This window comes from Aquarana catesbeiana, linkage group LG01 (assembly GCF_042186555.1).
Source record: "Aquarana catesbeiana isolate 2022-GZ linkage group LG01, ASM4218655v1, whole genome shotgun sequence".
In the NCBI taxonomy this organism is placed as follows: Eukaryota; Metazoa; Chordata; class Amphibia; order Anura; family Ranidae; genus Aquarana; species Aquarana catesbeiana.
Genome location: NC_133324.1, coordinates 5,627,146 through 5,640,940, shown reverse-complemented (window position 1 = coordinate 5,640,940; position 13,795 = coordinate 5,627,146). Strand labels below are relative to the sequence as shown.

General features: G+C 49.1%; 1 protein-coding gene and 3 non-coding genes across 4 annotated transcripts; all 4 read left to right on the top strand.

Moving 5' to 3' along the window:
* Positions 1–1,318: 1,318 nt before the first annotated feature.
* NOP56 (NOP56 ribonucleoprotein) lies at positions 1,319–11,008 on the top strand. The gene is given in 14 exon segments (XM_073617853.1): positions 1,319–1,534; positions 1,709–1,757; positions 1,760–1,822; positions 2,604–2,765; positions 2,970–3,168; positions 3,773–3,791; positions 3,793–3,961; positions 4,606–4,676; positions 4,678–4,758; positions 5,419–5,519; positions 6,959–7,107; positions 7,437–7,558; positions 7,948–8,094; positions 10,464–11,008. Coding segments are annotated over 14 exon segments (1,929 nt in total). The 5' UTR covers positions 1,319–1,321; the 3' UTR covers positions 10,848–11,008.
* LOC141125044 (small nucleolar RNA SNORA51) lies at positions 3,563–3,695 on the top strand. The gene has a single exon (XR_012241345.1). It is a non-coding gene; the product is annotated as a small nucleolar RNA SNORA51 (small nucleolar RNA).
* LOC141125030 (small nucleolar RNA SNORD56) lies at positions 7,278–7,351 on the top strand. Its single transcript, XR_012241333.1, has one exon. It is a non-coding gene; the product is annotated as a small nucleolar RNA SNORD56 (small nucleolar RNA).
* LOC141125029 (small nucleolar RNA SNORD57) lies at positions 7,777–7,847 on the top strand. The gene has a single exon (XR_012241332.1). It is a non-coding gene; the product is annotated as a small nucleolar RNA SNORD57 (small nucleolar RNA).
* Positions 11,009–13,795: the final 2,787 nt, after the last annotated feature.

The window sequence follows — 13,795 nt, the reverse complement described above, 5'->3', positions numbered from 1 at the left end:
ATACAGTCCCACCCCTGAGGATCTGCAGGTGTGAGGCCTCCTGTACATGGACAGTCTGAGGGGAGGGTGCAGTCCAAGCCTGAGGATTTGAAGGTGGAGGGCCTGTACATGGGACGGTCGGGGGGGGACATACAGTCCCACCCCTGAGGATCTGCAGGTGTGAGGCCTCCTGTACATGGACAGTCTGAGGGGAGGGTACAGTCCACTCCCCCTGAGGATCTGTAGCTGTGAAGCCTCCTGTACATGGAAGGTCTGAGGGGGAGGGTACAGTGTCACACCCCTGAGGATCTGAAGGAGTGAGGCCTGTACATGGGATGGTCTGGGGGGCGCACAGTCCCACCCCTGAGGATCTGAAGGTGTGAGGCCTCCTGTACATGTCTGAGGGGAGGGTGCAGTCCCACCCCTGAGGATCTGAAGGAGTGAGGCCTGTACATGGGACGGTCTGGGGGGCGTACAGTCCCACCCCTGAGGATCTGAAGATGTGAGGCCTCCTGTAACATGTCTGAGGGGAGGGTACAGTCCTGCGTGAGGAGCTGCAGATGCGGTGTACAGTTGGCCATAGGAGTGAATGGCTCTGCTGTTTTGCCCTGTGTGATGACCACCTGTGTGTGCTTATGGGGCGGGGGGGGGGGGCGGTGAGGTTCTGCACCTCAGTCTGCTGTCCAGGAGGCCTGACAGTGCTAAATGCACTGCTATTGCTACTAAGCTGTCATCTTCATCGTCAGCGTTGGGGCGCCCGGGGATCCGCCTTTACCCTCAGCATTATATTGAGGAAGGGGGTGAGGGATTTTGTCTTTTCTGATCTCTCTCCATGTTTCTCCTCAGTGTTGCTAATTGAGAAAGGTGGGGATTGGTTTGGTAGGTCCTCTCGTCTTATCTCGCTCTCCATGTTCTCATCAGTGATGCATATTGAGGAGCGGCTTGAGGTTAAGAGGTTGGTGGTTCCTCTTGTCTGATCTCGCTCTCCGTGTTCTGCTCAGTGATGTCTATGGGTGGTGTTGGTCTGTCCTCCAGGTGCCAATTGAGGTTAATGGTGGGGGGTGTTATCCATTGTTGGGTGAGGGGATTACTGGGGATGTGTGATGGTCAGCTTTGTTGGGGATTATTGGACGTGCAATGATGTTAATTCTAATCTGTCAATCCACTGAGCTGTGTGATGTCACCTGAGGTTACTGAGCATGTCCTGTACTACAGTCATCGGGTGGGTGTCAGTTGGTTGGTGTTTTATGTCAGTGATGTCTGGGTGGTGGGGGTGTTGGTTGGTCCTCCATGTTCTCCTCTGAGTTTATGGATGGTGGGGGGTGGTGTTGGTTGGTCTTCCATGTTCTCAGTGATGTCTATGGGTGGTGGTGGTGTTGGTTGGTCCTTCATGTTCTCAGTGATGTCTATGGGTGGTGGTGTTGGTTGGTCCTCTCATCTGATCTCGCTCTCCATGTCTCGCAGGTTTTGCTTCACAATCTTATTTGAACATGCGGCGGGCTACGCCCTCTTTGCGGTCAAGGAGGTGGAGGAGATCGGCATGCTGCTTCCTCAGGTGAGTTGTTTGCGCACAGTGAGCCCCCCCTCAATGACATTAGTGTACAAATATGTTTAGTCCTTGGCTTGTAGTCGGTGTGCAGTGTATCCCCCCATGGGCCTCTGACTTGGGCTGGCGGTCTTCTTGCCCCCAGTGATCATCGATAACCAATATTTCCACTTCTGCTTGCAGGTGGAGGAGTCGCTGCAGAATATCGGCAAGTTCAACACCATAGTGAAACTGTGGCATTTTCGCCATTTAAATCCGCCCAGAGCGCCCTGGAGAATGTCAATGCCATCTCTGAAGGTAACGGGGGGGCGGGGGGGGGGGGTGTTTTGAGGGGATTATTGGGATGTGTGATGTCACCTGTGAAGGTAATGGAGGGTTGGCTTTTGTTGGGTGAGGGCCTTATTAGGGATGTGTGATGTCATCTCCTGAAGGTAATAATGTGGGTTGGCTTTTGTTGGGTGAGCAGATTGAGGGTCATACTCGGCCTTTGTTGGGTGAGCAGATTGAGGGTCATACTCGGCCTTTGTTGGGTGAGCAGATTGAGGGTCATACTCGGCCTTTGTTGGGTGAGCAGATTGAGGGTCATACTCGGCCTTTGTTGGGTGAGCAGATTGAGGGTCTTACTCGGCCTTTGTTGGGTGAGCACATTGAGGCCATACTCGTCCTTTGTTGGGGTGAGCACATTGAGGGTTTATACTCTGGCTTTGGTTGGGTGAGCACATTGAGGGTCATACTTGGCCTTTGCTGGGTGAAAGTGTTATTGGGAGCGTTGGAATTTATCAGAGGATAATGCTCAGCCATGTTTGGGTGAGGTGGTGTTATTTCTGAAGATATTGAGGTGGGTCATCCTTTCTTGGATGAGGGGATTACCGGGGATGTGTAATGGTCAGCCTTTGTTGGGGAATTATTGGACGTGCAATGATGTTAATTCAAATCTGTCAATCCACTGAGCTGTGTGATGTCACCTGAGGTTACTGAGCATGTCCTGTACTACAGTCATCGGGGTAGGGGTGGGTGTGCCAGTTGGTTGGAGTTTCATCTGATGCCCTTTTTTGTTTTCTCCTCCCCCTCCCTCCAGGTGTCCTCCATGAGGATCTTAAACTCCTTCTGGAGACCCACATGCCCGCCAAGAAGAAAAAGGCCCTCCTTGGTGTCAGCGATGGCAAAATTGGAGCCGCCATCTTCGAAGAGCTGAACATCAAATGCGATACCACCGGGGTGGTTCCTGAGATAATCAGAGGTAAAGAGCTGGAGAGGAACCTAGCTGGACCACTGTAACTGGTAGTGAGATTGTAAATGCGATATCCAGGTTGCCCAGTGTTTATGATCAGAGGGGGTTGCTATTGTGGTATTGGGAGAGTCTGAGGCAAAGGAGTCTGGGTACAGAACCCTGGGCATCTCATTGTATGCAAAGCCTGAAATAATTATTGCGTCTTCTCTGCAGGTATCCGGCTACATTTCCATTCCCTGGTGAAAGGTCTGACGGCTCAGTCGGCTCCAAGGGCACAGCTCGGCCTGGGGCACAGCTACTCCCGAGCCAAAGTAAAGTTCAACGTCAACCGTGTAGACAACATGATCATCCAGTCTATCAGCTTGCTTGACCAACTGGACAAGGACATCAACACCTTCTCCATGAGGGTCAGGTAGGTGCGCATTCAAAGAGTGGGGGTAAGATCCTCCATTGGGACCAAAGATGTGGCTCCTCCAGGGTGTGGGTTGTTTGGGTGAATGAGGCTTCTCCAAGGCTCGCCAATGAAGCCGCACATAACCAAAGGTTATCGGCTTATGTGAAGCTTTTTATGGGTTTTTCTCCTCAATTAGGGTTGTAGGGTTATGTGCAGCTCATGGGTGGGTATGGCCTCTCTAGGGTGGGGTTTTTTTTGGTATGTGCAACTCCCTAAAGGATAGTCCAGGTGAGTGCAGAAATGGTGAAGCAGAGGTCTTGGTTTGTGTAGCTCCTCAGAAACGGGGAAGTTGGGCTTGTGCTGCAACTCCCAGCTCATGAAGTCTCGTATCTATTTGGTGTAAAGACACTTGGTCCTCCCAATGCTTACCACAGACAGTGTTGCCTCCCCCACTGTCTGTACAGAAAGAGGAGGAATAGTAATGTCTCCGTCTACACCACAGCCTGGCCCTGTGCCTGGACTGTACTGTTATCGGGGCGACAGCCTCTGCTGTCCTCTCTAGTATATCTGTAACAGGTTATTTTGGGTTTGTGGCTCATAGCGGTCTCATTTTCCTCCCCAGAGAATGGTACGGATATCACTTTCCCAGAGCTCATCAAGATCGTTGCTGACAACTACACCTACTGCCGAATGGCCAAGTTCATCGGCAACCGAAAAGAGCTGAGCGAGGAGAAGCTAGAGGACATGGAAGAGATCATAATGGACAGTGCCAAGGCCCAGGCCATCCTGGACGCTTCCAGGTCCTCCATGGGTGAGTGGGCACTCCATAAATCAAAGTGTGATCCATATGTGTTGAGGTGCATGGTGAAGTTTGGTAACCCAGATGACTAGTTTCTTGAATGTGATGGTGCATAGCTGGTATTGTAAGACCTTCATTTCTCCCTCCTTAGGTACAAGGCTTTGCCGTTTCTCTGTAGGCTTTGCCGTTTCTCTGTAGGCTTTGCCGTTTCTCTGTAGGCTTTGCCGTTTCTCTGTAGGCTTTGCCGCTTCTCTGTAGGCTTTGCCGCTTCTCTGTAGGCTTTGCCGCTTCTCTGTAGGCTTTGCCGCTTCTCTGTAGGCTTTGCCGTTTCTCTGTAGGCTTTGCCGTTTCTCTGTAGGCTTTGCCGTTTCTCTGTAGGCTTTGCCGTTTCTCTGTAGGCTTTGCCGTTTCTCTGTAGGCTTGCCGTTTCTCTGTAGGCTTTGCCGTTTCTCTGTAGGCTTTGCCGTTTCTCTGTTATAAATTGGGAGCTTTTATAGTCTGGGTGTACATGCCGCCATAGGGAGGAATCTGCTCTTATGCACCTTTCTACTGTCTCTACCCCACCCCGTGCTGTCTTTTGAAGGTGGTGTAGATCCGTGTACGGAGAGCCGGGGATACTGTAAGTCTAATATATAATTTCCTCTCTCCTCCTCCAGGGATGGACATCTCTCCCATTGACCTGATCAATATTGAGAGCTTCTCCAGCCGTGTCATCTCCTTATCTGAAATACCGCAAAGGCCTGCAGGAATATCTGAAATCCAAGATGACCCAAGTGGCCCCCAGCCTGTCTGCCCTTATCGGAGAAGTGGTCAGTATTGCTAAAATTTTACTAAACTAACCTGACCATATATAGCGTCATGATAAAAACTGAACCTTTTTACTGTGTTCCAGTCATCACTGGTATCTGCAATGGTGGAAGTATGGACTTGAAGCTTTAATCGGGGGGACTGGAAAGCAAAGTGGAGAGAGGGTGGTAGACCTGGATGTGGGAATAAGTGTTGGTTGTCTGGGACCTAGGGGGCGCAGTGGAAGAGGGGTTGTGGTCTGGACCAAAGGGGCGCAATCGAAGGGTTGTGGTCTGGGACCAAGGGGGCCCGGTGGAAGAGGGATGGTGGTCGGGGACCAGAGGGGCACAATGCTACGTGGGTTTGGGCTTTGACCTAAATTTAACAAGCGGTGGGTTTCACGTCTCAAATTTCTAGGTGCATACAAAGGACTAACTTTTGACTTCTCTTGGGCCCCCAAGAGCCATGAGAATTTCCCCCCAACAATTGGGGGGCGTGTTGGGCTTGGCACAGAGATGATGTATCAGTAAAATCTGTCAATCCACTGAGCCTGCTGCTGAGAACTTTTCACTGCTGATCTGTGCCTCCTGAGCTCATACGTTGTCACCGTGTTCTGTCTGCTTATCTTGTATGTTGTCACCATGTCTGCTATTCCGCTGATTTTAATTTTCCCTCTCCCGCAGGTTGGAGCTCGCCTCATCTCCCATGCCGGAAGTCTGACAAACCTGGCCAAGTACCCAGCCTCCACCGTCCAGATCCTGGGAGCAGAGAAAGCTCTATTCAGGTACAACTGCCGGGCGCTTGTGGTGATGGCAGGAGACTGGGTGCCGGTGTTTGACACGTTGGCGCTTGTCGCTGTGTGAGTGATAACTGCCGCCCCAGAGTCTGAACAACGCCCCTCTACTCGCTGTGTATATACGTGTGCCTGAGGGGCTGTGAGCAGCTGTGCAGGTCAGAGTGATGCCGTTGATCCTATTCTGATGGGTTTAGGGGGCGTATTGTCTTTTTTGTGTGTGTACCCAGGGTTGGGATATCAGTACATGAGTGTAGACCAACAGACTTTAACAGCTGATTGTCTGTCGGTGTCCAGAGTTGTAAAACCCAGACCCCCCCCCCCCCCCCCCCCCATCGTTTTCCTTCGTAGCTCCGGCCAGTTTGTGTTCTCAAAGTCAACTAGTTGTGTGTAGACCTCAGTTTGCAGCACCCTCCAGGTCTGCCGTAGTAGTAAAGGGATGTCTTGTCACATTGACAATTCTAGGGGAGAGTTTTGAGGTGTTAAAGTGGACCTGTCATGGCTCTTAACTTGGTCGCATGGTGTCCTAGCAGGGGGTTGAAGCTTATAATTGTCCTGAGACCCTCAACAGTGCAAACAAATGCCAACCTGGTCCTGGATTTCACTTGTGGGGTTCAGGGAGGATGAACACCCCACTGTTAGATGCTGTATGGTTAAAGTGGTACAAACCGTGCACCTGTGTTTGTTACATGTACTGCTGTATAGATTATATTTCCTATGATTCATTGCACCTGCATACACCATCGCTCATGTGTGCTAAAAGCATTGGCAGTGCTGGTACCTCCCCAAGCCATCTGGTCCTGCTATGGTTCAAAGAGCCCAAGGGCTATGCTGTTATCAACAGGAGGGTTTCCAAGTCTTAATTTACGGTGCTGTGCATAATAGTGTACACCTCCCATTGCGACTACTTCCCACATACAATTGGGGCCGTGTAGAGCCAGCATAGCAAGGTAGTGGCATCTCTGCAGTGGAAGATAAGGAAATTGGATGCTAGTTCAGTTTATTTAGCAGTCCAGGAGGTACACAGGCTTAGTGGAGGCAGACTAAAACCAACATTTGGTTCCTATTTGGTTCTTGCTAGGATGCCATGTGCATGGCACAAGGGTAGAAGTGACTGGTTCTGTGTGACAGGTTCCCTTTACCAATTTGTGGTTCTAAACAGGCGACAGGTTCCCCATTACAGTCCCCTGGCTCTTGAGGGAGGCGAGGGGTTCCCGTTACCGTCCCCTGGCTCTTGAGGGAGGCGAGGGGTTCCCGTTACCGTCCCCTGGCTCTTGAGGGAGGAGACGGGATCCCGTTACCGTCCCCTGGCTCTTGAGGGAGGCGACGGGTTCCCGTTGCCGTCCCCTGGCTGCATATGTCCCCTGTAGCGTTCCTGTTTTCAGTCTTAACTGTGTCTTGTTACAAATCTTTAGCTGATACCATTGCAGGGCCCTGAAGACTCGAGGGAACACCCCAAAATACGGCCTCATCTTCCACTCCACCTTCATCGGACGTGCCGCCGCCAAGAACAAGGGGCGGATCTCTCGGTACCTGGCTAACAAGTGCACCATTGCCTCCCGCATAGACTGCTTCTCAGGTGAGACGCCCCCTGCTGGTATATGTAGCTACTCTGTTCAGAGGTTGTCAAGTTGAAGGTAATTGGTGGAGGGGTTGTTCGTAAAAGCGGACTATGAGGCAATTATGGGTAGATGGCACCTATAGACCTTTATTTCCTTGGCCAGGATCCATCCTTGGAAATTTTCTGCTTTGCAATGATGGTAATAATTTTTCGTCAACAGTATATCACCTTGGTGTATGTTGATAAGCTTGTGTCTGAGCGAAGCGGAGTTCTACCATTTGGTCTCCTCTTATCCTCCAGTCACGGTGAGATTTTGTTGTATAATGTTCTGCATCTCCTCATTGCAGAAATCCCGACCAGCGTGTATGGCGATAAACTGAGGGAGCAGGTGGAGGAACGGCTGGCGTTCTACGAGACCGGGGAGGCTCCACGCAAGAACCTTGATGTCATGAAGGAGGCCCAAGCAGAGGTCAGTATGTCCTTAGCCTCTAGTCGCGGAAGCTTTGGGGGGGTGGTAGAAACTTACTGTTCAGTTAGGCCTGGGTGGAGGTCAGTATTTCTGGGTAGAAAAGGCTTAGTTTAAGCTCTAACTATAAAGGCCTGTCGCACCCAACCTACCCCCGAGTGTGGGTCCACCAGCTAGGAAGGCATGGACTGAGGTTGGTAGAAGCTGCTATCCGGGGATGTCGGAAGTGATGACGCTTTTTTCTCCTGACCAGAAATGGTGGAGGCAAAAACTGATTTAATGAGCCTGATCCGACTAGTGTTGACTCTAGGCATGGTGGAGCAAAGAAGGGGGGGGGCTTATGTCATCTCAGGGTCGGATTGAGTTCAAACCTCCCGTTTTTGTCTTTTAAGGCCACAGACGTCGTGACTGAGATCAAGAGGAAACTGGAGAAGAAAGAACGTAAGCGGAAGAAGCGTGAAAAGAAGAGGCTAGCAGAACTGGCTGCAGCGACTGAGCAAGAAGAGTCTGCACCAGTGCAAAGCGTGGAGGAAGCGGAGGTGAGGGTGATGGGCTCAGTACAGATGAAAGACACTCCTGTGTAACTAGTTTTTGGTATTCACCAGCAGTCATCATAGGAACACCCCCTCCGTCCCCTTCCAAAAAATACTGGGTAGCTGCTACAGGCCTGAGGCAGGAGGCTCCTGATAAACTTCTCGGGGGGGGGGGGGGGATATGGGTGCTGAAGGCCACATCCTTGTCCTGTCTAATTGGGAATATCTGGGGAGATGTTCCATGCACAAACATGGCAAAGTGAGCCTTGGCAGGATTCAGATGAAGGAACACCACCTGCCATCTCCAACATGTTGTTCTGTCATTGCCCACTATAGAGCAGGGATATGCAATTAGCAGACCTCCAGCTATTACAAAACTACAAGTCCCATCATGCCTCTGTCTCTGGGTGTCATGCTTGTGGCTGTCAGTCTTGCTATGCCTCATGGGACTTGTAGTTCTGCAACAGCTGGAGGTCGGCTAATTGCATATCCCTGCTATAGAGCACTAGCCTCCCCAACACAATCTATCAACCTGGTATGGTCCTGCAGTCATTGCTAACAGATCACCTAACACCCACTTGCATCTCCAACATAGTATGGTCCTGTCACTGTCAAAAATCAAGCATCTAACACCTCCCGCCATCTCAAACATGGTATGGTCCTGTCATTGCCAACACTATAGAGCACCAGCCGCCCCACACCATCTTTCAACATGGTGTGGCATTGCAATCATTGGCAATGGCGGGGGGGGTGTATTTCGTGCTTTATATTGATGACAATGATTGTAGGTCCACACCATGTTGAAAGATGGTGGGACAGCTGGTGCTCTAGTGCTGGCGATGACAGGACCATACCATGTTGGAGATGCAAGGGGGTGTTAGGTGCTCTATTGTTAGCAATGATTGCAAGGCCATACCAGGTTGATATTGTGTGGGAACGGCGAATGTGCTCTATAGTGTTGGCAATGACAGGACCATACCATGTTGGAGACAACATGGATGTTAGGTGCTCTATAGTGATGGCAATGATAGGACACCATGTTGGCGCTGCGAGGGGGTGTTGAGTGCTTCATATTGTTGGCAATGCCTGCAGGATCATACAATGTTGAAAGATAGTTGGGGGCTCTATAGTTTTTGTCAATGACAGGACCATACTATGGTGGGAAGTATTTGGTTCTCCGTACTGTTGACAATTACGGGGGGGGTGTTTGCGCCATACTGTCATTAATATAAAAGCATGAAATGCCCCCCTGTCATTGTTAATCCCCCCCCCCTCCCCCAACAGTATGGAGCACGAAATACTTCCCACCATCTCACAATATGGTATGGTCCCGGCATTGACAAACTATAGAGCCCCCAACTAGCTTTCTACATGGTATGATCCTGCAGTCATTGCCAACAATATGAAGCACCTAACATGGTATGGAGCATTTAACACCTGTCATCTCAAACGTGGTATGGTCCTGTCATTTGCTAACCATAAAGAGCACTTTCCCACCACCATCTTTTAACATGGTATGGTCCTTCAGTTATTGCTGACATAATTAAGCTCCAAACACCCCCCTGCCATTGCCAAAGGTACAGAGTATCAAACATCCCCCCACCACCAACATGGCTTGGTCCTGCAGTCATTGTCTCCAATATCAAGTAGTAAAGAGCACCCAGTCACCTTCCTTGACATGTTGTGGCTCTGTTGTCCCTGATGACTATCTTGAGCACCAAGAAAACTGGCATTTGACACCATATTAAAATTAGACCTGGCTCTGGTTACACTCTTTCATAAATTGGGGATAGAGTGACTTCATTTCTGGTAGAAAAACAATTCCCTTCAGGTCATCAGTTGGCATTGCAGATCTTTACCTGCTTCCTGTTCTTGAGATACTGTGATCCGCTATTTCAGTGGCTTGTTAAAGGGAGTGGAGTCTCTGGGGCCCTACCTGATGTTCTTGGGATGGAGAATATGATTTGGAGGCAGAGCTGTTGAAGGTGCATCTTCCTGGGCTTGTTTAGACAAGTGGTTCTCAACCTCAGTCCTCAAGTACCCTCAACGGGCCATGTTTTGGGAACTTCCCTTAGAAAAAATAGCTCTTATCAATACCATGGCTATGATATTGATTTTAAAGCGACTGTGCACAGGAAAACCTGAGTACATGCCTGTTGGGGGTACTTGAGGACTGAGGTTGAGAGCCACTGGTTTACACTCCTGGAAACAAAGGGATGGTGACTCTTCAGGTCATCCTAAATCCTGCACCTTCAACAGCCGTTGCTTCTCCATAGATTCATCCAGACGTTACTTCTCAGTAGTTGTAGGTATGGGGGGTATGCTTTTGTATGTCGTGATTTTAATGGGGTCTGATATCTCATTGTCTTCTGCAGACTCCCAAGAAGAAGAAAAAGAAGGCGGTGGTGGAGGAAGAAGTGATGGACAACAGCCAAGAGGAGGAGCCACAGTCCGGCAAGAAGAAGAAAAAGAAGGCAGAGGTGGTGGAAGAAGAAGTGTTGGACAGCCAAGAGGAGGAGCCGCAGTCCGGCAAGAAGAAGAAAAAGAAGGCAGAGGTGGTTGAGGTGTCCGAGGAGGAGATGCCCAGCAAGAAGAAAAAGAAACGAAAGTCGGAGGGTGAGGTGTCTGAGAACGGGTTAGAGGAAGAGGAGGCACAGACGCCCAAGAAGAAAAAGAAGCCGTCCACAGAGGAGACCCCGACCACAGAACACAAGAAAAAAAAGAAAGCCAAAGTGCGCCATGAGGAGGAAGACGGCTGAGCCACAGCCGCGCACTTTACAGACTGGACTATAAGGCGGGACCCTCTGCCGTTCTTTCATTTCATACGTTTTATTTTTTATGTACAGAATTATGAAGCTTGAGGACAATGAGCTAGAAAGTGCCCAATTGTAAAATACAGAATAAAGTTTGTATATAACAAGATCTGAGTCTGTGTGTTGAATGGAAGTGTGCAATGCTTACAATGAGGAGGAACGGCTCTTCACACATCTGTACAGTTGGGGGGGGGGGGGCGCGGCAGAGGGCATCTGAGACGTAGCAGAACCTGGGGGTGGTAGGCACTTGCGGGTGGAGCCTTGGGCAGCTAGGTTTCTGAGAGACAATGGGACGGTTGATTTTAGTACTTGACCAGAAAATTTGGTGGATTTTAGTGAATTTTTGCCTGGATCGTGCATCACAGGGCATTTCATAATCATGGCCGCTTGGGTTAGGGTGTCCCCTTCAGGAAATCTCCACCCAGCCTTACCACAAGCTTGGCTAAGACTTGTTTTTATCTAGTGCCCTTCAGTGAAGGTCTCTCTGAAGATCTGGTCATTGGTCCCCTGTTTTTTTTTTTAGATCAGCGTTGTCCACATTTGGTCAAGGGGATTGAGAAGGGAGAACGCTCTTGCCTCTAAAGAAGGTGACCAGGGACTCCTCATTGTGGGCAGCATCAGCATTATGGTTGCTATCAAAGAAGCTGGTTGAGGATATTCTAATTTTTATGTGTATAGTCTTCCAGATACAAATAGTTAATTTTTTTTTTTTTTTTTTTTTTTTTTTCAGTAATTCAATTCAAAAAGTGAGACTCCTATATTTTATATGTAGTTTTGTTACACACAGTGATATATTTCAAGCCCCTCTTCTTCTTCTTTTTTTTTTTTTTTTTTTTTTTTTTTCTTTTTTAATTTTTGATCATGGCTTACAGCTAGTGAAAACCCAAAATTCAATCTCTCAGAAAATTAGAATATTACATAAGACCAATAAAAAAAAATACAGAAATGTCTTAGTGAGAAGTCTGTCCATGTACAGTGTAGTATGCACTCAATACTTGGTCGGGGCTCCTTTTGCATGAATTACGGCATCAATATGGCATGGAGGTGATCAGTCTATGGCACTGCTGAGTTGTTATGGAAGCCCAGGTTGCTTTGATAGTGGCCTTCAGCTCTTCTGCATTGTTGGGTCTGGTGCCTCTCCTCTTCCTCTTGACAATAACCCCACAGATTCTCTATGGGGGTTTAGGTGAGGCGAGTTTGCTTGGCCAATCAAGCACAGTGATCCCATGATCATGTGACCAGGTATTAGTAGTTTTGGCAGTCTGGAGAGTTGCCAAGTCCTGCTGGAAAATGAAATCGGCCTCTCCATAAAGCTGGTCAGCAGAGGGAAGCATGAAGTGCTCTAGAATCTCCTGCTAGAGGGCTATGCTCAACTTGACAAAACACAGAGGACCAACACCAGCAGATGACATGGCTCCCCAAATCATCACTGACTGGTGAAAATGTTGCATTTCGTTTTGATAATCTCGGTCCCAGAGTCTAGAGGAGGAGTGGAGAGGTCCAGTGTGAAGTTTCCAGTCAGTGATGATAAAACACAGTGGACCAACACCAGCAGATGACGTGACTCCCCAAATCAAGTCCAAAGTCAGCGCAGCCCTCTAGCAGGAGATTCTAGAGCACTTCACGCTTCCCTCTGCTCACCAGCTTTATGGAGATGCTGATTTCATTTTCCAGCAGGACTGGCCACACTGCCAAAACTACCGATCACATGAACCTTGTGCTTGACTGGCCAGCAATCTCACCTGACCTAAACACCTATGGAGAATCTGAATTGTCAAAAGGAAGAGAAGACACCAGACCCAACAATGCAGACAAGCTGAAGGCCACTATCAAAGCAACCTGACCTTCCATAACACCTCAGCAGTGCCACAGGCTGATCTCCTCCACGCCGCATTGATGCCGTAATTCATGCAAAAGGAGCCCCGACCAAGTACTGAGTGCATCCTATACTGTACATGGACAGACTTCTCACTAAGACAACATTTCTATATTAGAAATCTTTTTTTTTTTTTTTTTTTTTTTTTATTGGTCTTGTGATCTAATTTTCTGAGATAATGAATGTTGGGGTGTCACTATCTGTAAGCCATAATCGTCAAAATTAAAAGAAAAATGCTTGAAATATATCACTGTGTGTAAGGGATCAATATAAAGTTCACTTTTTGAATTGAATTAACTTTTTGATATTTTAATTTTGAGATGCACCTGTGTAAATTTTCTTCATGGGGTTGCTTTTTTTTTTTTTTTTTTCTCTCTCCTTCTCCAAGAATATCTGCAGGAACGAATCCCTAGCCAAACAACATTGAACAGTGTGTGTGAACAAATAGCACGAACGATGGGAAAATCTTAAAGGGGCAAGTAATACAAGGGGTGCACTATGTGCAGGTCTGAGGAGGGTGTGCTTGCTATGTGCAGGTCTGAGGAGTGTGCAGGGTTGAGGAGGGGTGCACTTGCCGTGTGCAGGGTTGAGGATTATGCGCCTGCTATGTGCAGGTCTGAGGAGTGTGCAGGGTTGAGGAGGGTGCGCTTGCCATGTGCCGGTCTGAGGAGTGTGCAGGGTTGAGGAGGGGTGCGCTTGCCATGTGCCGGTCTGAGGAGAACGCACGGTTGAGGAGTGGTGCGCTTGCTGTGTGCAGGGTTGAGGAGGGTTGCGCTTGCTGTGTGCAGGGTTGAGGGGTGCACAGGGCTGAGGAGGGTGTGCTCGCTATGTGCAGGGTTCAGCTCTTTATCACAAGCTGTTCACATCTCACTTCCACCCCCTCCTAGGCTCTCACCTATGCACCACTCTCCCCCCATCGCCCTCATTTTTCCATCCACAAAAGCTTCCTTGCATCTTACCTTCTCCTACCTGGCCCGGCTCTAGTACCTCCTGGAAACGTAGGCACTCTCACTTACCG